This window comes from Heterodontus francisci, chromosome 27 (assembly GCF_036365525.1).
Source record: "Heterodontus francisci isolate sHetFra1 chromosome 27, sHetFra1.hap1, whole genome shotgun sequence".
Lineage (NCBI taxonomy): Eukaryota > Metazoa > Chordata > Chondrichthyes > Heterodontiformes > Heterodontidae > Heterodontus > Heterodontus francisci.
Genome location: NC_090397.1, coordinates 5,368,593 through 5,394,162, shown reverse-complemented (window position 1 = coordinate 5,394,162; position 25,570 = coordinate 5,368,593). Strand labels below are relative to the sequence as shown.

At 41.8% G+C, this 25,570-nt stretch overlaps 1 protein-coding gene across 2 annotated transcripts in view; it reads left to right on the top strand.

The window, feature by feature from the left end:
* tmpoa (thymopoietin a) overlaps window positions 1–25,529 on the top strand; it is a 40,212-nt gene extending 14,683 nt beyond the window's left edge. Inside the window, exons 2-7 of one of the 2 annotated variants that reach the window (XM_068059674.1) lie at window positions 1,121–1,247; window positions 2,624–2,743; window positions 4,411–4,493; window positions 8,629–8,716; window positions 8,872–8,950; window positions 24,333–25,529. In XM_068059674.1, coding sequence (XP_067915775.1) covers window positions 1,121–1,247; window positions 2,624–2,743; window positions 4,411–4,493; window positions 8,629–8,716; window positions 8,872–8,950; window positions 24,333–24,621 — 786 coding nt within the window. In that variant the 3' untranslated portion in view covers window positions 24,622–25,529. Of the gene's footprint in view, window positions 1–1,120; window positions 1,248–2,623; window positions 2,744–4,410; window positions 4,494–8,628; window positions 8,717–8,870; window positions 8,951–24,332 lie in introns of both variants that reach the window. The other variant, XM_068059676.1, reaches the window with a different exon arrangement.
* Window positions 25,530–25,570: the final 41 nt, after the last annotated feature.

The following is a 25,570-nucleotide window of genomic DNA, read 5'->3' as shown; positions in this document are numbered from 1 at the left end:
ATTTTTTGATGAAGTAATAGAGAAGGTTAATGAAGGGAATGAGGTGGATGTTGTTTATTTGGATTTTAAGAAAGCATTTGATAAGGTACCAAATAAAAGTTTGGTTAAGAAAATTAAAGCTAATGGAATAGGAGGGTCAGTGTCCAATTGGATAAAAAAAATTGGCTTGGGGACAGAAAACAGCAAGTCGTAGTTTGGTTGCTTTTCAGACTGGAGGATGGTTGTCAGTGGTGTTCCCCAACGGTCAATGCTGGAACCATTGCTTTTTTTGCTTTATGTAAAATTTCCTGATGGCACCAAATTTGGAGGTGCTGCAAACATTGAGAATGATATGAACCTTCTTCAACAGGACATAGATAGGTTAGCAGAATGGACAGCGAGCTAGCTGATGGAATTTAATACTAACAAGTGTGAGGTGATGCATTTTAGCCGAAGGAATAGGGAGAGGCAATATATATTTAATGGCACCGTTCTAAAGAGTGTGCAGGAACAGAGGGACCTGGCTGAGGGTGCTTGTGTGTAGTTCTTTGAAGGTGGCAGGACATATTGTGAGAATGGTTAATAAAGCATATGGGATCTTTGGCATCATAAATAGAGGCATTGAGTACAAAAACAGGGAAGTTATGCTGACTCTCTCTAAAGCTCTGGTTAGGCCCCAACTGAAGTGTTGCGTCCAGTTCTGGTCACTGCACTGTGTACAAGATTCTGACAGGCTTAGATAAGCTTGATAAGGAAAAGCTGTTCCAGTTAAGAAATGGTACAAGGACTAGGGGACACAGATTGAAAGTTTAGGGAAAAAGATGCAGAGGGAATATGAGGAAGCACTTTTGTTACACAGCAGGTGGCAATGACCTGGAACTCGCTGCCCACAAGGGTGGTGGAAGTGGAGATGATCAGTGACTTCAAGAGGATGTTGGATAGCCACCTGAGAGCAGTAGACTTGCAGGGCTATGGGGATCGAGCCAGGGAGTGGGACTGACAGCATAGCTCCGTGGAGAGCCGGCATGGACTCTATGGACCAAATGGCCTGCTCCTGTCCCGTGAATGACTCACACTCTACGACTCTATAATTTTCCATTGATATCAGTTTCTTGGCTTTAATATTGCCTTTCTTGTATAGAAAGCCACAAGGAAGTCGGATAAAACTATTGTGGAAGAGAAAGATTTCATACATGTGACTGAGTTGTCAGATGAAGATTTAAAAGAACAGCTTATAAAATACGGGTTTTCTGCGGGTCCTATTGTGGGTGAGTATCGATACTGAATTATGCACTGCATTGCATGAAAATGCCGTCTTTCTCCCTTCAAATTGTTGAGTACTTTGACAACAGATAATTGGCAGCAAATACCTTTGGCTCACTGTAATTATGGTGAGTAAAGCCATTCAACTAAACTCCGTTCCTCATCCAGAAAGTTGCCCATCCAACTGTATTTTAAATTATTCCAGAGGTTTCACTCCCACTACATCCAGGAGCCGTTTCATGCTATAAAACCTGAATTTCTTTTACTAGTTTGAATCTGTGACTCCTCCACCCTCCTATTGCAATTTGATTTACTACAATACTGGGAATTTGTGTCTCTTCCATTCTCTTGACTATCTTTGTGTTACTTTCAAACTTGGAAATGTTACATTTAGCTCACTCACCCAAGTCATTAATATATATTGTGAATAGCTGGGGCCCAAGCACTGATCTCTGCGGTACCCCACTAGTCACTGCCTGCTACACGGAAAAAGACCTGTTTATTCCTAATCTCTGTTTCCTGTCTGTCAACCAGAGATTGGGAACTCAGTACTTCTTCATGCTGTACATTGGTGCTCCAAAGCACAGTGCTACGCTTCAAGATTGGGGGCGGTGCAGTGGTTAGCACCGCAGCCTCACAGCTCCAGCGACCCGGGATCAATTCTGGGTACTGCCTGTGCGGAGTTTGCAAGTTCTCCCTGTGACCGTGTGGGTTTTCGCCGGGTGCTCCGGTTTCCTCCCACAGCCAAAGACTTGTAGGTTGATAGGTAAATTGGCCATTATAAATTGCCCCTAGTATAGGTAGGTGGTAGGGGAAGGTGGGGACGTGGTAGGAATGTAGGATTAGTATAAATGGGTGGTTGTTGGTCGGCACAGATTTGGTGGGCTGAAGGGCCTGTTTCAGTGCTGTATCTCTAAATAAAAATTTTTTTAAAAATTAGCCTCTGAATATGAGAATAGTGCAGACAGATCAGGGTGTATTCATTTTTAAAGAAGCGCTTACCAAGAGTTTCTGATGGCTCGGTGATTGAAAAAACCTAATGTGGAGATACAAAAGTCTATTAACCTGGGCTGAGTAAAGGGGAAAAACAACCAGAGTTCCCATTTCTGATTGTTGTGCAGTTTTTCTTCCCACGCAGCTCCCTGTTACCGAGCTGAAATCAAGTTGCATTTTGTACTTCCAGATTTATCTTCTATTTGCTGATCAGTGCTGTCTTTTCTAAATATGCTGATCAATGTTGTATGAATCAGAACCCTTTTGTTATAGGACTTTTCACTACTTTCTAATTTTCACATTTTCTTTTTCTTTTTGGAGTATTAAGATTGAAAGCTGCAGGTGAGATGAGTAACATGTTCTAATTCTGTCCCTCACTGATGTGCAGCCACCACTAGGAAAGTTTACGAAAAGAAGCTGGAGCAGCTGATGGACCACGGTTCAGTAACTGAGGAAAACCAGCCGAACGGGAGCACAGATACTGATCAGTACAGTGATACGGAAGAAGGTGAATATGCGCAGCTAACTGGAGATTCTTTCCTGTATAGGAAGAAAACAAGAGGTGCTGTATTGCTTTGCTATCACACAACTAACACTGAATTTAAAGCTCCAGATTGATGGATTTTCATTCAAAATGAAAATATTTAGCATGAGTTTTAGTTCGAGTTCTGTAGTTTGAAATATGAATTCAAATGCTTAACAAAAGCTCTTGGAAACAAAAAAGCCATTGGCTCCAACCGCTTCTGATGGATGGCCACCATAAAAAAAAAAACCTGCTTCCACCCCCAGTATTCTTGAAACTCTTCTCTCCAGTTCTCTGTCCTCCTGTTAATCTGAGTTTGTAACTATCTGAATCAGACCAAAGGGAACTGAATCTTCAGTGTGGATCAGGTGATCAGCAGAGATCAAGCTCAGTTGTAGTGCTTTGTGACTCATAGCTGTGGTGTAACACGCTTGGGCGACTGATCTTGGTGTGCAGGGCAAGACCTTTTCAGTTACATCTTGCCTTTCTGTTAGCGTTGTTAGAATATTTCTGAAGTTTAATTTTAGCGAGATGTAACTTCTAATAGAACTCGTCTAAATCAATGGATTAGCAGTGGAACAATAGGCTGGTCTTTAGTTCAGCTGCTGGTTGAAATGTAAATTATCCATTTATCTCAACTCCACCGAATTTTGAGCTTTTTTGGCACATTGCAATGTGCTGACTCTGACCAAACCTTCCATTTTGTCCCATTTCTCTACTTTGTTTCCCCATATCCTTTTTACATATTTCTCTTTCAAATATGTATCCAATTCCCTTTTAAAAGCTATTCCTTACTATTCTGGCACCACTGTTTCTGATGGAGTGTTCTGTGTGTTAACAATCCTCTGCATCAGGACAGTTTCTGAACCACTCCACTCTTTTCATGAAAATCTTTACATTTATTCAGAAGATAGAGGAGCAGATTTGAAGGGAAATTACTGAGTGGTGCACAAACTATGAGTAGTGATAATGAGAGACTTCAAGTACCCCAATATTGAATGATGCAGTCATTAAGGGCAGTGATGGGTTCATGCACCTCTTGCACTCTTCACAAAGGCAAAAAAGGGCAAGTTTCTTTAATCTCTCTTTATAACTAAAGCCTGTCACCCCTGACATTGTCTTTAGTGAATCTCTCCTGCACTGCCCCCATGATCATTCCTAAAGTAAGATGCCAGCACAGTATCTTAACTGCAGCCTAACCAATGATTTGTATGTGTTTATCATTACCTCAAATAAAAACAGAAAATGCTGGAAGTTCTCAGATAGTCAGACAGCATCTTTGGAGAGAGAAACAATAGTTAAAATTTCAGGTCAATGACCTTTTGCCAAACCAACTGAGTTTTAATTGTATATAGTACTGTACTACTACAAGCTTTCCCATTTCCCCAGTTTACATTAGCATTACCAATTTTATGTTCAATGTCAATCAAATATTTTTCAAATTCTCTGTTAGTTCCTGGGTTGGACTGGTTCTATGCTCTGCAACTGGTCTCTAAGATTCTGCTTGTTAAACCAAGGTCAGGATTAAGAATTGGTGGCACCATGTGTGTTGGAATCTCGGCAAACTGTACATTGGACTGTTTTTGTGATCAAAGTGCAGCTCTTGAAATTAGTGAATTGCATACCTTTGTAATCACCTTTTGATTATTCAGAGATCATAAACGAAAAGGAGCTGTTTGCAAGCAAGACCAAGAGTCCTGTAATGACCAGGCAGAGAAAAACAGAGTACAATTGGGTAAGTGATTTAGATGGATTATCCCGTAACATTTTCAGTCTTGATGCTTTCGCTGTCAAAATCCAAATATATATTTAAACAATTATATACTAATAAGTTGAATTGAGCAGCATAAATAACTGGGAATTTAGTACTGAAAAAATTGATCTTTCATAACATAAGAAATAGAAGCAGGAGTAGGCCACTCAGCCCCTCAAGCCTGCCCCGCCATTCAATAAGATCATGGCTGATCTTTCATAACAAGCCCGATGAGAGAGGGTGCAATTCTAGATTTGGTCTTTAGTGCTGAAGCTGGGCAAGTGGAGGAAGTAACAGTGGGTGACCATTTTGGAGGTAATGACCATAATCATGGAAAAGGACACTGTATTATGCTAAAACTTAAAGATCAAACAGGAATAAAAGTTCTAAATTGGGGGAAGGCAAATTTTAAGAAACTGAGAGGTGACCTGGTGAAAGTGGACTGGATACAGCTACTTGAAGGAAAATCAGTGGGAGGTATTCAAAAGCGAGATACTACAGGCAGTGTAGGCATGATCTCACTAAGATAAACGGTGGTATTGCCAAATCTAGAGCCCTCTGCTTATCTAGAAGCTTACAGGGTAAGTTAAAGTAGAAAAAGAAAGCTTATGACGATCACAAAAATCTTTTATACTTTAGAAAGCCTAGAGGAGTGTAGAAAGTGCAGGGGCGAAGTAAAAAAGGAAATTAGAAAAGCAAAGAGAAGACTTGAAAAATTATTGGCAGGTAAACTCGAGGGAAACCTAAAGATGTTTTATCAGTACAGTCAGAGCAAGAGGATAACTAAGGAAAGGGTAGGGCTGTTAGAGATGTACAAGGGAACTTGTGTGTGGATGCAGAAGATGTGGGCAGGGTTCTTAATGAATTTTTTTTATTTCTGTCTTCACAAAGGAGAGGCTTGATGTAGACATTGTAGTTAAAGAGGAGTGTGAAATATTAGATACGATAAGCATAATGAGAGAGGAAGTACTAGAGGGTCTGACATCCTTGAAGGTGGATAAACACCAGGGCCGGATGCATTGCATCCCAGGTTGTTAAAGGAAGCCAGGGAGGAAATAGTGGATGCACTCAGGATCATCTTCAAATCCTCACTAGATACAGATGAGGTACCAGACGATTGGAGGCATGGGAATGTTGTACTCTTGTTTAAAAAGGGTGCGAGAGTTGAACCAAATAATTATAGGCCGGTCAGTCTGCCCTCGGTGGTGGTAAATTGTTAGAATCTGTTCTGAGGGACAGGATAAACTACCACTTAGAAAGGCAAGGATTAATCAGGGTTAGTCAGCATGGATTTGTTAAGGGACGGTCATGTCTTACTAACTTAATTGAGTTTTTTGAGGAAGTAACAAGGATTATGCGGGTAGTGCAGTAGATGTGGTCTACATTTTAGTAAGACATTTGACAAGGTCCCACATGGCAGACTGGTCAGTAAAATGAAAGCCCATGGGATGCAGGGGAATGTGGCAGGTTGGATCCAGAATTGGCTCAGGGACAGAAAACAAAGGGTAGTAGTCGACGGATGTTTTTGCAAATGGAAAGCTGTTTCCAGTTGTGTTCCACAAGGTTCAGTGTTGGGTCCCTTGCTGTTTGTGGTGCATATTAATGATTTGGACTTAAATGTGGGAGGCATGATTGGGAAATTTGCTGATGACACAAAAATTGGCCATGTAGTTGATAGTGAAAAGGATAGCCGTAAACTCCAGAATGATATCAATGGTTTGGGTGAGTGGGTGGAAAAGTGGCTTTTGGAATTCAATCCAGAAACGTGGGAGGTAATGCGTTTAGGGAGGACAAATAAAGCGAGGGAATAGGCAATAAACAGGAGGATATTGAGAGGGGTAGAAGGAGTGAGAGAGCTTGAAGTGCATGACCACTGGTCCCTGACGGTGGCAGGACAGGTAGATAGAGTGGTGAAGAAGGCATATGGAATGCTTTCCTTTATTGGCCGTGGTATAGAATTCGAAAGCAGGGATGTGATGCTGGAACTGTATAAAACACTGGTTTGGCCACAGCTGGAGTATTGTGTACAGTTCTGGTCACCATATTACAGAAAGGACATAATTGCTCTGGAGAGAATACAGAGGAGATTTACAAGAATGTTGCCAGGGCTCTCAAGTTGCAGCTATGAGGAAAGGTTGGATAGGCTAGGGTTGTTTTCCTTCAAACAGAGGAGGCTGAGGGGTGATTTACTAGAGGTGTTCAAAATTATGAGGGGCCTAGGTAGAGTAGACAGGAAGGACCTGTTTCCCCAGTGTAGAGGTCAATTACTAGGGGGCACAGATTTAAGGTGATTGGTAGAAAGATTAGAGGGGACACGAGGCAAAGCTTTTTCACCCAGAGGGTGGTGGGTGTCTGGAATTCACTGCCAGGAATGATGTTGGGGGCAGAAACCCTCATTTCTTTTCAAAGGTACCTGGACCTGCACCTGAAGTGCTGTAACCTACAAGACTATGGACCAGGTGCTGGAAGGTGGGATTAGATTGGGCGACTAGTTTTTTTTATTCAGCTGGCATGGACATGAGGGGCTGAATGGCCTCCTTTTGTGCCGTAATGTTTCTACGGTTCTTTCAGATAATTTGAATTGAGAGGAATGTATAGTGTGTTTATTTTTAAATTTTGTGTACATCTTGTGATATGTCTGAAAGTCTGAAATAAGCTCTCATTTTACTACTTGCAGCAGTTTGTGAAAATCCACTCTCTAGGGTATAGTTTCTCTAGGTATATTCTCTAGGGTATAGTTTGGTTATTGTATCTGGATGCTTTCACAGAGTTGAGCAGTTTTTAACACTTGGGATTTGACTTCTACAACATACAAATATAAATATTGCTGGTGTGATATGGCATCAGAATTTAGAAATGACTTGAGGTGACGTTAAGCAGTGAATGCACTTGTGTGGACCTTCTATTTGCAGGTGTTCATTCATTTGTTTTAGTTGAGTTAGCTTCTACTAAAATAGAAGAGAGGATTATCATGAATGTTCAATGGCATTCTGATGTGGTAACCTGAGCCTTTTACATCGAATGTACAGCAGAGAAACGGATCATTTGGCCCAACTGGTCATTGTCGGTTTTGATGCTCAATATCAGTCTCCTCCCACCCTACTTCATCTTACTCTATTAGCATATCCTTCTATTCCTTTCTCCCTTGTGTATTGACCTAACTTCCCCTTAAATATAATTTTTTAGATATGCTTTCTTTTCTCTTCCCTCCTGTCTCCTTGTTTTTCAAGTATAAGATGTTGTTGGTGAAATGTTTGTTTCTAGCCTGTACCATTTATTATTTGTTTGTGAACAGCTTCACAGTTTATTTTTGCTGTACTTGGGGGAAAAATAGGCTATGATGTTTGAGAGTTTTCAGTAAACACTTTCAACTTTGAGGACTTAAATGCTTAACTACGATTGACAGGTAAAACATTTAGGGAAACCTGTCAAAGATTCCAATTTCAGGATCACTTTGTAACCTTGAAATTGTTTTTTAATAAGTACCCCTTTAATTTTTTGTTCAAAGTTCTAATTTCGGTGTTGAAAAATTAACTGCATGCAATCATTGTTTCCTTTATCTTTCATCATTCTTAAGCTTGGATTGGCTTATTTTAATTTTTTTTTAACCTTGCTCAGGTGTGTGTGCTGTTTTGTTGTTTGCCTTTTATTTTGAATACAATTCTGTATAAATTTGTTTAGTCTTTCATTGGAATTGGAGATAATTACAGAGTCACTACTACTGAGGTGAAAAAGATACTGAGACCCTATTGAGTATAGAATGCTGTAAGTGTACATTGGAATTTAGCGAAAGCAGTGTATGGTCTTTGGAAACCATTGGTGATCACCTCACTTAACTAAAGGTTCTGTGATATGTGATATCTTTCAGAAGTGTTGAAAAGATGTTTGCATGGAGATTTTTTTGAAATATGTGTTTGTGTGTGTGTGTATGTTTCACTGCAGAAAAATGGAAGAGTTTCAATCTTTTTTGCAATTGCCATGATTAATACTGTACTTGTCAGCAGACAGCTGTTGAACACTGCCTTGTTAGAAATAGTGATTTAATTTTGTTTTCTTCCTTGCACCAGAATGCACGAGTGGTGTAACTTCTGCAAATCTAAATAAATGTTTTATACAGGAGAAACAAGGAGCAGAAGAGCTGCTGAATTGCTGTACACCACAATACCAGCCATCCCAACAAATGAGAATGCAGAGCGAAAAACAGGGAAGTTGCCAACTCCTGTACCTCAGAGTGTACTTTCTCCTTCTTTAATTGCACCTCCCCGTGGAGTTGTGGGTCTTTTTGTTTCTATTGTTTTAAAGTCACTCGCTATAACCAGATTTGCAGCAAAAGCTTTATATTGATTTTTCATTTCATAGGTGGAACAGAAAGAAAGAGTGAAGGACAGTTTGCTGGAAGAAATGTTCCCCAATCAGACACCGACACCTACAGGGATCAGGTAGGCTAGGAGCCACTGTCATTTTATATCCTTCAGTAGCTTGTTGGTGTGGTGCGTACTCAGTCACATCACAAAAATTTCAAAGTCCACTCTACCCAAAATGGAATGTTTTACAGGGGTTTCAATTCATGGGGCATTGGCACCAGTACTGGGGAAAGAGAAAACTGTTCCATTGAGACGAACTGTACTTAAACAGGGCTGGGAACCAGTGTCCTGGCGAATCAAATAACCTGGGTGCTAGGTACGGTTTTAAACTAATAGGGAGGGAGGATTCAGGTAAGGGTAAATCTATAAATCTGAAGAGAAAAGTCACGTTTGTAGAGCAGAGTAGCGATTTGGTTAAAATCGAGCAGCTTGTCAGGAAGGGACAGAGTTTAATAATGGTAATAGAACATTAGTGACCTAAGGTAATAAAAGACACGAAATGCTGGAAATACTCAGCAGATCTGGCAGCATCTGTGGACAGAGAAGCAGACTTAACGTTTCAAGTCAGTGACCCTCCTTCAGAACTGGGCTAAGGGTGCATCAGGGAAAAAAATAGTAAAAAGTTAAAATTAAAGGTGTCGTGTATGAATGCACAAAGAAATTGTAACAAAATAGATGAATTAATTGCACAAATAGAGAAAAATGGGTTTGATCTAGTAGCCATTGCTGAGACATGGTTGTAGGATGACCAAAGTTGGGAACTAAATATTTCAGGGTACTTGACATTTAGAAAAGATACACAAAATGAAAAAGGACACGGGGTTGCCCTGTTAATAAAGGCTGAGATAAAGGCAGTAGCGAGAAAGAACCTTAACATAGAATATCAGTATGGCTGGAGCTAAGAAATAAATACAAGAGCAAAACCGACTGGTGGAGTAGTCTATATGTGCCCCCCCCCACACCCCCTAAATATAGTGTTGGGCAGAGTATAAGTTAGGAAATAGAGGGTAACATGGGTAATATAATAATCCTGAGGAACTTTGCTCTTCATAGACTGGGCAAGCCAAATTGACACAATTAGCTTGGAGGACGAGTTAATGGAATGCATTCAAGACCGTTTTCTAGAACAAGACATTGAAGAATCAACTTGGGAACAAGTTATTTTAGCACTAATGTTATGTGCTGATACAGGGTTAATTAGTAATTTTACACCAAAGGACTTTCTGGGGAAGAGTGATCATGATATGATAGAATTTCATATGAAGTTTGAGAGTGATGCTAACTCTGGACCTAGATTTTAAATTTAAACATAGCCAATTATTGAGGTATGAGGGGTGAATTGGCCAAGGTAGACTGGATAATTAGGTTAAAGATATGACCGTAGATAGGCAATGGCAAACATTTAAAGAAATCATTTCATAATTCTCAACAAATAGACATTCCCTATCTCCACTAGAGAAGTGGTAGTACGATTGCCTCCTAGAGAAGTTAAGGCTAGTATTAGGTTAAAAGAAGAAGCTTACAATGCTGCCATAAAGAATAGTAAACCTGCAGATTGGGAGGGTTTTAAAAATCACTAAAGGATGAGTAAGAAAGTAATAAAAAGAGAAAATAGAATGAGAAAACTAGGAGTTGAAATAAAAACTGATTTTAAGAACTATTACAAATGTTTAAAAAGGAAGAGATTAGTGAAAGTGGCTCCCTTAGAGGTAGAGACAGCAGAAATTATTATAGGGAATAAGGAAGTGGCAGGAACATTAAATGTTTTGTGTCTGTCTTCACAGTAGAAGACAAACAGAACATAGTGGAAATTGTGGGGAACCAAGGGTCTAATGAGGGTGAGAAACTTAAAGTAATTAGTAACAAAAACATACTGACGAAATTAATGGGACTAAAAGCTGACAAATGCCTTACACCTGATGGCCCATACCATACATTTTTGAAAGAGGTAGATGCGGAGGTAGTGAATGAGTTGGTTTTGTTCTTCCAGAGTTCCCTAGATCCCGTGGATTGGAAGGTAGCAAATGTAACCCTGCCGTCATGAAAAGAGGGAGAGAGAAAACAGGGAACTATAGACCAATTAGTCTGTCATCTCCTATTAAGGACATGGTAACAGGGTACTTAGAAAATCACTAAGTAGAGTCAACATGGTTTTATGAAAGGAAAATTGTATTTGACAGAGTTTTTTGAAGGTGTAGCTTATCTTATCTTATCTTTGGCCTCCTTGTCTCGACAGACAATGGGTAAGCGCCTGGAGGTGGTCAGTGGTTTGTGAAGCAGCACCTGGAGTGGCTATAAAGGCCAATTCTAGAGTGACAGACTCTTCCACAGGTGCTGCAGATAAAATTGGTTGTCGAGGCTGTTACACAGTTAGCTCTCTCCTTGCACTTCTGTCTTTTTTCCTGCCAACTGCTAAGTCTCTTCGACTCGCCACACTTTAGCCCCGCCTTTATGGTTGCCCGCCAGCTTTGGCGATCACTGGCAACTGACTCCCACGACCTGTGATCAATGTCACAGGACTTCATGTCGCGTTTGCAGACGTCTTTAAAGCGGGGACAAGGACGGCTGGTGGGTCTGATACCAGTGACGAGCTCACCGTACAATGTGTCCTTGGGGATCCTGCCATCTTCCATGCGGCTCACGTGGCCAAGCCATCTCGGGCGCCGCTGGCTTAGTAGGGTGTATATGCTGGGGATGTTGGCCGCCTCGAACTTCTGTGTTGGAGATACGGTCCTGCCACCTGATGCCAAGGATTCTCCAGAGGCAGCGAAGATGGAATGAATTGAGACGTCGCTCTTGGCTGACGTACGTTGTCCAGGCCTCACTGCCGTAGAGCAAGGTACTAAGGACACAGGCTTGATACGCTTGGACTTTTGTGTTCTGTGTCAGTGTGCCATTTTCCCACACTCTCTTGGCCAGTCTGGACATAGCAGAGGAAGCCTTTCCCATGCACTTGTTGAATTCTGCATCGAGAAACAGGTTACTGGTGATAGTTGAGCCTAGGTCGGTGAACTCTTGAACCACTTCCAGAGTGTAGTTGCCAATATTTATGGATGGGGCATTTCTGACGTCCTGTCCCATGATGTTCGTTTTCTTGAGGCTGATGGTTAGGCCAAATTCGGTGTAGGCAGCCGCAAACCTGTCAATGAGTCTCTGCAGACACTCTTCAGTGTGAGATGTTAATGCAGCATAGTCAGCAAAGTGGAGTTCCCTGATGAGGATTTTCCGTACTTTGGTCTTTGCTCTTAGATGGGCAAGGTTGAACAACCTGCCCCCTGATCTTGTGCAGAGGAAAATTCCTTCTTCTGAAGACTTGAACGCATGTGAGAGCAGCAGGGAGAAGGAGATCCCAAACAGTGTAGGTGTAACTAGCAGGGTAGATAAGGGGAATTCATAAGTGTACTATATTTTGATTTTCAGAGGGCTTCCAGTGAGGTGTGACACAAGAGATTGTTACACAAGATTTAGGCTCATGAGATTAGGGGTACTATATTAGCATGGAGTGAGGATTTGTTGACAGACAGAAAGCAGACAGTAGGAATAAAATGGGTCTTGTTTGGGATTGCAGGTTGTAACTAGTGGAGTGCTTAGGCCTTAGCTATTTGCTGATGAAAGGACAGAATATCCAATTTACTGACGACACAAAGCTAGGTGGGAAACTAAAGTATGAGGAGCACAGAGACGCCACAAAGAGATGTCGATAGGTTAAGTGGTTGAAGAAGCAAGTAGTAGATGGCATTTTAATGTGGAGAGTTGTGAAGCTATCCACTCAGGTAGGAAGAATGGGATGTGCAAGGCAAGTTCTTTACACAGAGGATGGTGAGTGCCTGGAACTTTAAGAGGCATCTTGACAAATACATGAATAGGATGGGAATAGAGGGATATGGTCCCCAGAAGTGCAGAAGGTTTTAGTTTAGATAGGCATCAAGATCAGCGCAGGCCTGGAAGGCCGAATGACCTGTCCCTGTGCTGTACTGTTCTTTGTTCAGATTATTTTTTGAAAGGTGAGAGACTAACAAATGCTGGGATTCAGAGGGATTTGGCTGTCCTGGTACAGAAAATTAACATGCAGGGACAGCAATCAATTCTGGAGGCAAATGATATGTTGGCCTTTATTGCAAAGGAGTTGTAGTATGAGAGTTAACAAGTCTTGCTGCACTTATATAGGGCTTTAGTGAGACCACACTTGGAGTACTGTGTACAGCTATGATCTCCTTATCCCTTACCCCTTACGGCTGCAATGAAGGTTCACTGAATTGATTCCTGGGCTGAGGAGAAATTGAGTGGAATGTGCCTATAATTCTCTAGAGTTTAGAGGAAAGAGAAGCGATCTCCTTGAAATATATAACCTTCTGAGAGGGCTTGACCGAGTAGATGTGGATTCCTGGCTGGATAGTCTAGAACTGTCGGGCAGCGCAGTGGTTAGCACCGCAGCCTCACAACTCCAGCGACCTGGGTTCAATTCTGGGTACTGCCTGTGCGGAGTTTGCAAGTTCTCCGTGACTGCGTGGGTTTTCGCCGGGTGCTCTGGTTTCCTCCCACAGCCAAAGACTTGCAGCTTGATAGGTAAATTGGCCATTATAAATTGCCCCTAGTATAGGTAGGTGATAGGGGGAAGGTGGGGATGTGGTAGGAATAGGGGATTAATGTAGGATTAGTATAAATGGGCTGTTAATGGTCGGCACAGACTCGGTGGGCCAAAGGGCCTGTTTCAGTGCTGTATCTCTAAATAAAATAAAAATAATAATTGAAAGGGGATAGGATCGAATGACTGGACTACTCCCAATCCTATTTATTACTCTTTAAAGCAATCCTTCATATCCAAGTACTGAATTATAGTTACGTATTCTACTGTAAATATTCAATTTAGTACAAAAGATTGTTTTTTCCTGCTTCATATGCAAATATTCTATGTTTAATTTGGAGAGTGTGTCCAAAGTATCTCGTGGAACATTGCTTTCATGTAATACACATATTGTCAACTAGGTTTCTTTGTGACGACTGTTGCTGTTCTAATATGATTAATGGGTTCATTGAGATAAATTCCTTGGTCAAATATGACTGCTGTCATATAGATATATTTGCTGTCAACAACTTTTATTTGAAATGATGCCAGTGGATGTTTGAATCTGCATTTAGCTACAGTTACAAACATATGAATTAGGAGTAGGCTATTCGGCCCCTCAAACCTGCTTCACCATTTGCTAAGATCTGAATGTGGGCTCAACTCCACTTTCATGTCAGACCCCCCCCCCCCTTTACGCTTGACTCCCTTGTCGGTCAAGAATCTATTTAACTCAGCCTTGAATATATTCAGTGACCCAGCCTATACTGCTCTCTGAGGAAGCAAATTCCACAGACTAGCAACTGTCAGAGAAAAGATTTCTCCTCATCTGTCTTAAATGGGACACCCCTTATTTTTAAACTGTGTCCCCGAGTTCTATTCTCGTCCATAAGTGGAAGCATCCTCCCAGCATTCACCCTGTCCAGTCCCCTCAGGATCTTGTGTTTCATTAAGATCACCTCTCATTCTTCTAAACTCCAATGGGTATAGGCCCAATCTGTGCAACCTTTCTTCATAAGATAACCCCTTCATCCCAAGAATCAGTCAAGTCATAGTCATTGAGAAATACAGCACTGAAACAGGCCCTTTGGCCCACCGAGTCTGTGCCAACCAACAACCACCCATTCCATTTTATACTAATCCTACATTAATCCCATATTCCCTACCACATCCCCACTTTCCCTCAATTCTCCTACCACCTACCTACACTAGGGGCAATTTACCATGGCCAATTTACCTATCAACCTGCAAGTCTTTGGCTGTGGGATGAAACCTGAGCACCTGGCGGAAACCCACGCGGTCACAGGGAGAACTTGCAAACTCCACACAGGCAGTACCCAGAACTGAACCTGGGTCACTGGAGCCGTGAGGCTGCAGTGCTAACCACTGTGCTGCTGAACCTTCTCTGAGTTGCTTCTAATGCAATTTTATCCTTTCTTAAATAAGGACTAAAACTGTACACAGTACTCCAGATGTGTGGTCTCAAAGGTCCTGTACAGCTGTAGCAATACTTCCCTAATTTTATATTCTATTCCACTTGCAATAAACGACAGCATTCCGTTTGCCTTCCTAATCACTTGCTGTAACCTGCATACTAACTATTTGTGATTCATATGGAACAAAGAAGAGTACAGCACAGGAACAGGCCATTCGGCCCTCCAAACCTGCGCCGATCTTGATGTCTGTCTAGACTAAAACCTTCTGCACTTCTGGGGTCCCTCTATTCCCATCCTATTCATGTATTTGTCAAGATGCCTCTTAAATGTCGCTATTGTACCTGCTTCCACCACCTAACCCGGCAGCAAGTTCCAGGCACTCACCACCCTCTGTGTAAAAAGAAAAACTTGCCTCGCACATCCCCTCTAAACTTTGCCCCTCGCACCTTAAACCTATGTCCCCTAGTAACTGACTCTTACACCCTGGGAAAAAGCTTCTGACTATCCACTCTGTCCATGTCACTCATAACTTTGTAAACCTCTATCATGTCGCCCCTCCACCTCCGTTGTTCCAGTGAAAACAATCCGAGTTTATCCAACCTCTCCTCATAGCTAATACCCTCCAGACCAGGCAACATCCTAGTAAACCTCCTCTGTATCCTCTCCAAAGCCTCCACATCCTTCTGGTAGTGTGGCGACCAGAATTGCACGCAATATTCCAAGTGTGGCCTAACTAAAGTTCTGTACAGCCGCAGCATGACTTGCCAATTTTTATACTCTATGCCCCGACCGATGAAGGCAAGCATGCCGTATGCCTTCTTGACTACCTTATCCACATGTGTTGCCACTTTCAGTGACCTGTGGACGTGTGCGCCCAGATCTCTCTGCCTGTCAATACTCCTAAGGGTTCTGCCATTTACTGTATACTGTATTAGACCTTCCAAAATGCATTACCTCACATTTGTCCAAATGAAACTCCATCTGCCATTTCTCCACCCGAGTCTCCAACAGATCCATATCCTGCTGTATCCTCTGACAATGCTCATCACTATCCGCAACTCCATCAACCTTTGTGTCGTCCGCAAACTTACTAATCAGACCAGCTACATTTTCCTCCAAATCATTTATTTTTACTACAAACAGCAAAGATCCCAGCAGAACACCACTAGTCACAGCTCTCCATTCAGAAAAGCACCATTCCACTGCTACCCTCTGTCTTCTGTGACCAAACCATATCCCTTGATTTCTAGAAATATATTGATAACTAAGCCTCCACAGTCCTCGGGTAGAGAATTCCAAAGATTCACCACCCTCTGAGTGAAGAAATTCCTCTTCATCTTGGTCCAAAATGGCCTACCTCTTATTTTGAGATTGTGTCCCCTGATTCTAGACGACTAAGGGAAACATCCTTCCTGCATCTACCCTGTCGAGCCCTGTAAGAATTTTGCATGCTTCAATGAGATCACATCTCATTCTTCATAACACTATAGAATTACGAAGGCTCCTCACAGGCCAACCCTGCCATCCCAGGGATCAGTCTGGCGAACCTGGTTGCACTCCCTTTATGGTAAATATGCCCTTCCTTAGGTAAGGAGACCAAAACTGTACACAATACTCCAGGTAAATAAAAGCAAAATACTGCGGATGCTGGAAATCTGAAACAAAAACAAGAAATGCTGGAATCACTCAGCAGGTCTGGCAGCATCTGTGGAAAGAGAAGCAGAGTTAACGTTTCGGGTCAGTGACCGTTCTTCGGAACTGACAAATATTAGAGAAGTCACAGATTATAAACAAGTGAGGTGGGGGTGGGGCAAGAGATAACAAAGGAGAAGGTGCAGATTGGACCAGGCCACATAGCTGACCTATTCAGTGTATTCACACCTAATCTGTACTAATGCTTTGTCTTTCAACACACCATTAACATATTGTTTGCCTTTTCTCCGTGACCTTTTGGTCAGCTATGTGGCCTGGTCCAATCTGCACCTTCTCCTTCGTTATCTCTTGCCCCACCCCCACCTCACTTGTTTATAATCTGTGACTTTTCTAATATTTGTCAGTTCCGAAGAAGGGTCACTGACCCGAAACGTTAACTCTGCTTCTCTTTCCACAGATGCTGCCAGACCTGCTGAGTGATTCCAGCATTTCTTGTTTTTGTTTCACAATACTCCAGGTGCAGTCCCACCAAGGCTCTATACAATCGCAGCAAGACGATTTTACTGCTGTACTCAAATCCTCTTTCAATAAAGGCCAACTTACCATTTGCCTTCCTAAATGCTTGCTGCACCTGCATGTTACTTTTCAGTGACTTGTGAACAAGGACACCCAGGTCCCTTTGTATATCAACACTTCCCAATCTCTCACCATTTAAGAAATACTCTGCATTTCTGTTTTTCCTACCAAAGTGGATAACGTCGCATTTTTCCACATTCTTTTCCATCTGCCATGTCCTTGCCCACTCACCTAGCCTGTCTAAATCCCCTTGAAGCCTCTCTGCATCCTCCTCATAACTCACATTTCCACCTAGTTTTGTGTCATCAGCAAACTTGGAAATATTACATTTGGTCCCCACATCCAAATCGTTGATCTACATTGTGAGTAGCTGGGGCCCAAGCACTGATCCTTGTGGTACCCCATCAGTAACAGCCTGCCAACCTGAAAATGACCCATTTATTCCTACTCTGTTTTCTGTCCTTTAACCGATTAACCAATTCTCAATCCATGCTAGTATATTACCCCCAATCCCGTGTGCTCTAATTTTGCTTACTAGCCTCCTGTGTGGGACAGTCATGCAGGCCCCCACCTGCCAAGAATGAGGCGCATTAATTTTGCCACATGGACATTAAATTTCAAATTGTTGCTGGGAAGAAGAGAAGGCCTGTGACAAGGGGTTGCCAGGCCCCTGGCTAGAAAGACATATTTACATATTAACCATCAGTGCTTGTAGAGAAAGGAGCTATTCCCTGCTCCAATTTAATCCACAAACAGACATGGTCAGACCAGTTAGTCACATGACTAACTGGCTGTTGCTGTTTGAACTGAGAGCCTGAAGAAAGCTGTTTACTCCTGGATTGAAAAGACCTCTCCTGGTTGGCTCGCCACAGCCTCACCTACTTACTCCCATCACTTTCTCATGGAACTCCAAAACCCACTGAAGCCACATGAACCCCAAGAGAGAAAAGTCTCCTGCAGTGAACAAGGTTTAAGAAGAATACTGGGCCCCAATGAAAAGCAAGATCTACCTGCAAGCAAGGACTCTACAGTGAGCTCGAAGATCCGTAACAAAAACTCTTCAGATATTGCCTCAAACTTTTCCACTTTATTTCTTCTCTTTTCTGTCCCTATCTGTGTGTATCGCGTATGCATGCTAGCGTGGGCGAGTTGTGTATCCATAGGCGTTAACCAAATTAGAGTTTAAGTTTAATAAATTTAAACTTTTCTACCTTAAACCTAAGAAAGCCTGTTTGTGCTGGTTTCATTGACTTATAATTGGAAAGCGGTGAACGAGGATTCACCAAGGGGGAGCTGAAAACATGGTGTGTTAAAAATTAAACCCTGCTAAAGCAAGACCAGGCGAAGGCTGAAAGGGAACCCTAAACCTCTTTCTCAACTGGTCGTAACGGGTACCTTATCGAAAGCCTTCTGAAAACCCAAATACACCACATCCACTGGTTTCCCCCTTACCTATTCTGCTTGTTGCAGCCTTTAAACTCTAACGGGTTTGTCAAACATGATTTCCCTTTCATAAATCCATGTTGACTCTACCCAATCCCAGCATTATTTTCTAAATGTCCAGCTATCACATCCTTTAAAATAGTTTCTAGCATTTTCCCTACTGCTGATGTCTGGCTAACAGGCCTGCAGTTCCCCATTTTCTCACTCCCTCCTTTCTTAGAGTGGGGTTACATTTGCTACCTTTAATAATCATCAGGAACCGCAACAGAAACGATAGAATTTTGGAAGATAACCGCCAACACATCCGCAATCACTACTGTCATCTCTTTCAACATTCTGGGATGTTGGTCATCAAGTCTAGGGGATTTATCAACTTTCAGTCCCATTAACGTCTCCCCTACCACTTTTTTACTAATACTAATTTCTTTCAGTTCCTCATTCTTTCTAGTCCCTTGGTTCTCTAGTATTCTTGGGTTCCTTTGGCTTGAGTTTAGGAACAGAGGGTGAGCTTTTACATTGAGAGTTTTTTATGGAGCTCCAAACTCTGATGATGAGATAGATGGGCAAATTTCAACGGTGTGTAACAAAAACAGAGTAGCAGTATTCGGAGACTGAAATTTACTTCTCCTTGGAACAGATAAGTTTGAGGTGTGTCCTAATAGAGGTTTTCCAGATAATAGAAAAAAATTATTCTTTCTGGCGAGTGGGTCAATAAGCAGAGGTCATAGATTCAAAATCTTTGGCAAAAAGACTAGAGGAGAGTTGAGGAGAAATTTTTTTCACTGACTTGTTGGAATCTAGAACGCTCTGATTCCATAAATAATTGAGTTGGACAGGTACTTGAGGGTTACGCACAAAAAGTGGGAATGTGGGACTATGCATGACTGTTCTTTCAAAGAGCCAGCACAGGCATGTCAGCCTCCTTCTGTACTGTAAACTTCTATGATTCTAAGCTCCGCGTTGTCTAACATTTTTTAAACTTGCATTTCAGTACAGATGGCACCACATTCTCATGTCATGGTTCCCTGACACATTTGTAACTGCATTTAACATCTATATTTTAAATTACTTGCATCTATAGCTCTAATACATTTAAAAATCTTAGGTCTGCGCACACTTTCTGTTGTCACTCTTTTGTGTCCACATTTATTATGGCTTTTGCCTCTAAACTTGTCACACTGTAATTACATAGTGCAGCCACTTGATGTTCTGCCCAGATTTAATAGATTCACAGACCCTCTAATAAAGTTCAGGGCCTTGTGCTGCCATCTAGTTTTTCTTCTTTGGTTAAATTTTCATTCATGTTTTAGTGTAAAGTTTGTGTTTTAAGAATAAATTAATTGTAATTGTGTTTTGGCATGCTGCTGTACATTTTCTCCGCTCTTTCCCTGTTCTTCCAACTTTATAATTTGTGTCAGATCGGGGATTTCATCTTCCCTTTTGGAGCCTCCCCTTCTTGCCTATGCATTGATTGCCATGTGCAACTGAAGTAATTCAAGCAACTGACACCAGCCTGTGGGAATAGCCTTTCAAATAAAGTTTTTCACTTGTACAGCGCCTTTCCTTTTCTGTGATACAAAGTACACTCTCATTTCCCCCTCACCCATCTCCTTTTGCGCCCACTCCTTACGCAAGAACATAACATAAGAAATAGGAGCAGGAGTAGGCCGTTCGGCCCCTTAAGCCTGCCCCGCCATTCAATAAGATCATGGCTGATCTGTCCCAGACCCCAACTCTTCTTTTGTGCCAGCTCCTCATAGCCCTCAACACGCCGATATTTCAAAAATTTATCTACCACCTCTTTAAATACTTTCAGTGATCTAGCCTCCACAACTCTCTGGGGTAGAGAATTCCAGATATTCACTACCCTCTGAGTGGCTCCTTATTCTGTAACTATGTCCCCTAGTTTGAGATCCCCCCACTAGTGGAAACATCTCAACATCTACCCTGTCAAGCTCCCTCAGAATCTTGTACGTTTCAATAAAATCATCCCTCATTCTTCTAAACTCGAATGAATAAAGGGCTTACCTGTTTATCTGTTCTTGATAAGTCATCCCCTTCATCCCAGGAATCAGCCTAGTGAATCTCTTTTGAACTGCCTCCAATGCCAGTATATCCTTTCTTAAATACGGGGACCAAAACTGTACTCCAGGTGCAGCCTCACCAACACCCTGTACGGTTGTAACAAGACTTCTCTTTTTTAAACTCCAACCCCCTAGCAATAAAGGCCAAAATTCCATTTGCCTTCTTAATTACTTGCTGCACCCGCATACTAACTTTTTGTGTTTCATGCACAAGAGCACCCAGATCCCTCTGTGCTGCACTTTTTGGAATCTCTCTCCATTTAAATAATAGTCTGCTTTTTGCTTCTTCCTACCAAAGTGCATGATCTCACACTTTCCTATATTAAACTCCATCTGCCAAGATTTTGCCCACTCACTCAACTTATCTATATCCCCTTGCAGATTCCTTGTGTCCTCATCACAACCTGCTCTCCCACCTATTTTTGTATTGTCATCAAATTTGAGATATATTGCATTCTGCCCCCCCTCCGAGTCATCAGTATAGATAGTAAATAATTGAGGCCCTAGGACTAATCCTTGTGGCACTCCCTAGTTACGTCTTTCCAACCTGAAACCAAGACTCATTAATCCCGACTCTCTCTCTCCTGTGAGTTAAGCAATCCTCAATTTATGCTAAATTAAAGCAAAATACTGCAGATGCTGGAAATACTCAGCAGGTCTGGCAGCATCTGTGGAAATCTATACTAATACATTACCCCCAATACCGTGAGCTCCTATCTTGTGCAATAATCTTTCATGTGGCACCTTATCGAATACCTCCTGGAAATCTAAATATACCACATCTACCGGTTCCCCTTTATCAACTCTGCTTGTTATATCCTCAAAGAACTCTAGCAAATTTGTCAAACATTATTTCCCTTTCACAAAACCATGTTAACGCTGTTTGATTGCGTTAAGCTTTTCTAAATGCCCTGCTATTTTTCCTTAATAATGGGCTCTAGCATTTTCCCAAAAATCGATGTTAGGCTGACTGGCCTATAGTTTCCTGCTTTTTGTCTCCCTCCCTTCTTGAACAGGGGAGTCACATTAGCAGTTTTCCAATCCGCTGGGACCCTTCCGGAATCCAGTGAGTTCTGGAATATTTCGACCAATGCCTCCACTATCTCTGCAGCCACTTCCTTTAAAATCCTTGGATGCAGGTCATCAGGTCCTGGCGACTTGTCTGCCTTTAGTCCCATTAGTTTGTCAAATACTTTGTCCGTCATGATCGAGACTGTTACAAGGTCTTTCCTCCTATTAGCTCCATGCTTATCTGATATCTGTGGGATGTTTATAATGTCATCCAGCGTGAAGACCAATGCAAAATATTGGTTTAAATTATCTGCCATTTCCTTGTTCCCATTATCAATTCTCCAGTCGCATCCTCCAAGGGTCCCACGCTCACTTTAGCTACTCTCTTTTTATATACCCGTAGAAACTCTTGCTTGTTTTTTATATTTCTTGCCAATTTACTTTCATAATCAATTTTCTCCCTCTTTATTAGCTTTTTTGTCATCCGCTGCCGGTTCCTAAAAAAAAAAAACAATTCCCAATCCTCTGGCCTACCACTAGTTTTCGCTGCTTTGTATGCCTTAATTTTGGTTGGATACTCTTCTTGACTGCCTTTGTTAACCATGGGTGGTTCACCTTTCTCAACGAGTCCTTTTTGACTTTTTTTTTAACCTTTCCTCTTCTCTCCATTTATTATCATTGAACTAATTGTCTTGACTGTAGCACTGATGTTTGTATGAAGTTATTGCCTTCAAATCAGCCATGTAGTTATGGGTATGTTTACTGCAGAATGACATTCATTCATAAAATATTACAGCTTAGAAGCAGGCCAGTTGGATTATCGTGTCTGTGCCAGCTCTTATCCAGTTAGTCCCATTCACCTGCTCTTCTCCATAGTCCTGTAATTTGTTTCCATTCAAGTATTTATCCAATTCTCTTGAAAGTTACTATGGAATCTGCTTCCACCACCATTTCAGGCAATGTATTCCAGATCACAACAGTTGGTGTCTGTATTAAAAAAAAAATCCTCGTCACCTTCATTGATTAGGATGATAACTTTTATCCAACTCCATTTTCCGAAGATTCCAGGGACTGTTCTCCTTTTAAAAATAAATAACTTAACATTGAAATACATGCATAAAACAGGTGCCTGTGGGTTTCCTTGCTCCTTGAGTTACAGTTCCATGGGCACCCATCATCCTCTGGTGTCTTGCAGAAGTGGCTGTAAGCCTCTATTGTGGGAATCATCCTAACCAAGCCCAATTCTGTCCTTGTCCAAAATCCATACACACGTTTCCAGCAGGAGTCTGTGGATAGGGATCAAGAACTAGAGCTCAGATTGCTAATCTCCTCCATAATTCAGGGACGTGCTAAGGATTGAACCTGGGCCTTCCTGGGTTGGATAGCTGCCCATTGGGAATATTGGGCCATCGGATGAAGCAACTATAGAGTCGTACAGCATAGAAACAGGCCCTTCGGCCCACTGCATCTATGCCGACCATAATGCTTATCTATACTAATCCCACCTGCTTGCATTAATTCCATATCCCTCTATGCTTTGCTCATTCAAGTACCTGTCCAGATGCCTCTTAAATGTCACTACTGTTCCTGCCTCCACCACCTCCTCTGGCAGCTCATTCCAGATACCCATTATTCTTTCTGTGAAAAATTTACCCCTTTGATCCCCTTTAAACCTCCTCCCTCTCACCTTAAATCTATGCCCTCTAGTTTTAGTCACCCCTACCATGGGAAGCAGACTCTGGCTATCTACCCTATCTATGCCTCTCATAATTTTATATACCTCTATCATGTCCCCTCTCAGCCTCCTTCGCTCCAGGAAAAACAGACCCAGCCTATCCAAAGGACAAAGAACAGTACAGCACAGAAACAGGCCATTCGGCCCTCCAAGCCTGTGCCAATCTTGATGCCTGCCTAAACTAAAACCCTCTGCACTTCCGGGGACCGTATCCCTCTATTCCCATCCTATTCATGTATTTGTCAAGATGCCTCTTAAACGTCGCTATCATACCTGCTTCCGCCATCTCCCCCGGCAGCAAGTTCCAGGCACTCACCACCCTCTGTGTAAAGAACTTGCCTCGCACATCCCCTCTAAACTTTGCCCCTCGCACCATAAACCTATGTCCCCTAGTAACTGACTCTTCCACCCTGGGAAAAAGCTTCTGACTGTCCACTCTGTCCATGCCACTCATAACTTTGTAAACCTCTATCATGTCGCCCCCGTTCCAGTGAAAACAATCCGAGTTTATCCAACCTCTCCTCATAGCTAATACCCTCCAGACCAGGCAACATCCTGGTAAATCTCTTCTGTACCCTCTCCAAAGCCTCCACATCCTTCTGGTAGTGTGGCGATCAGGATTGCATGGAATATTCTAAGTGTGGCCTAACTAAAGTTCTGTACAATCTCTCTTTATAACTCAAGCCCTCCAAACCAGGCAACATCCTTGTGAATCTTTTCTGCACCCTCTCTAGCTTAATCACATCTTTCCTGTAGTGCGGCGACCAGAACTGCACACAGTACTCCAAATGCGGCCTAACCAACGTTATGTACAGTTATGTAGAGGTTTTTTTCATGGGCCTATTGCTGTTAAATATTTTCTACCCAAAGTGCAGCTTAAAGTTTTAAGATCTGTTGTAAGTTTGAAATATCCTAATGTTGCTTTATTCGCTCCATTCTGCCTGATTCTTCATAGTGCCACTTGCCGTAGACCAATCAGAGGGGCCGCTGGGAGACCAGTTGAGTTCACATTCAAGGATGCACTTCCAAGGAGGCCTTTACCCAAAGTCCAACCAGTGACGCAGGTCAAACTGGAGAAGAATAGAAATCAGCGCTCTGTGTCCATCTGGATTCAGATAGTGGTGCTTCTCATCGTGGCATTCTTCCTGTTCTTGGTTTATCAAGCCATGGAAACAAACAAAGGGAATCCATTCCCCCTCATCCCTGAAGGTTCTGCCAAGTCAGCGGCTGGCGGTCACCAGTGAACAGGGCAGTGTGGCAAGCTTAATCACGGGTACATCCTCGAGTTCAGATCTGAATGAACAGTTTTGTTTTTGTATCGGAACAGACTGGGGTTGGGGGGATTGGTGGGAGGAAAGTGATCATGTGGAAACATTTAATATGGCAGAAAAGGAAAATGGACATCTGACTTCTGCTTTCGAGATGGACTATATCAGGTCTCTGTGCCATATAAGGATCAATTCATTGAAAAATTGCAGCCTCAAACTTTTTTGTAAACTATTTTTCTAAATTTAGATTTTCTTCACCTTTTTAAAAACAATTGATCAGAGTACAATTGGCAGAATAAGGTTGACAAAGGTACAGTGAGACGCTACAATATGTGTTTGTAACCATTTTAAGTAGTGATCAATAAGGATTGCATATGACGTCAGTAGGAATGTTGAATTTTTTTATACCTCTTGAGGCATGGTTAGAATGTTCTTTCAGCATAAGGTTAAAGATCAGTGTTCTAAAAGTAATGTGATTCAGGTAATGTTAGTTGAATTGTGTTGGACTGGTAAAATGAGGATTAAAATAGAATAAAAGTTATTTGCATTACTGCTTATAGCAAGAATTACATCTACTTCTAGCAGAATATGTTTGAAAAGCATTGCGTCTTTCAGTAAAGAAATTAATTGGATAGAACTACAAATTGCATCGTGAGCCTTGGTATATACCGTTCTGCGGCATCAGATATTTTCCACTGTTCGTTAATATCTTTTTACTGTGACAGTTTCCTTGTTTAGTGTTAGATCATAGTTATTTACAGGAGTGTACTTACAGTCATAACATAGACTTGTGTATTTTAATTGTCTAGAACCATGTCTTTTTAGAAGACCTATTTATTAGCAATATTAAATGTTCATATTGAAATAAAATGACTAAAATAATGATGACTATTGAGCTTTAATACGTCTTGCTAACAGCATTTTT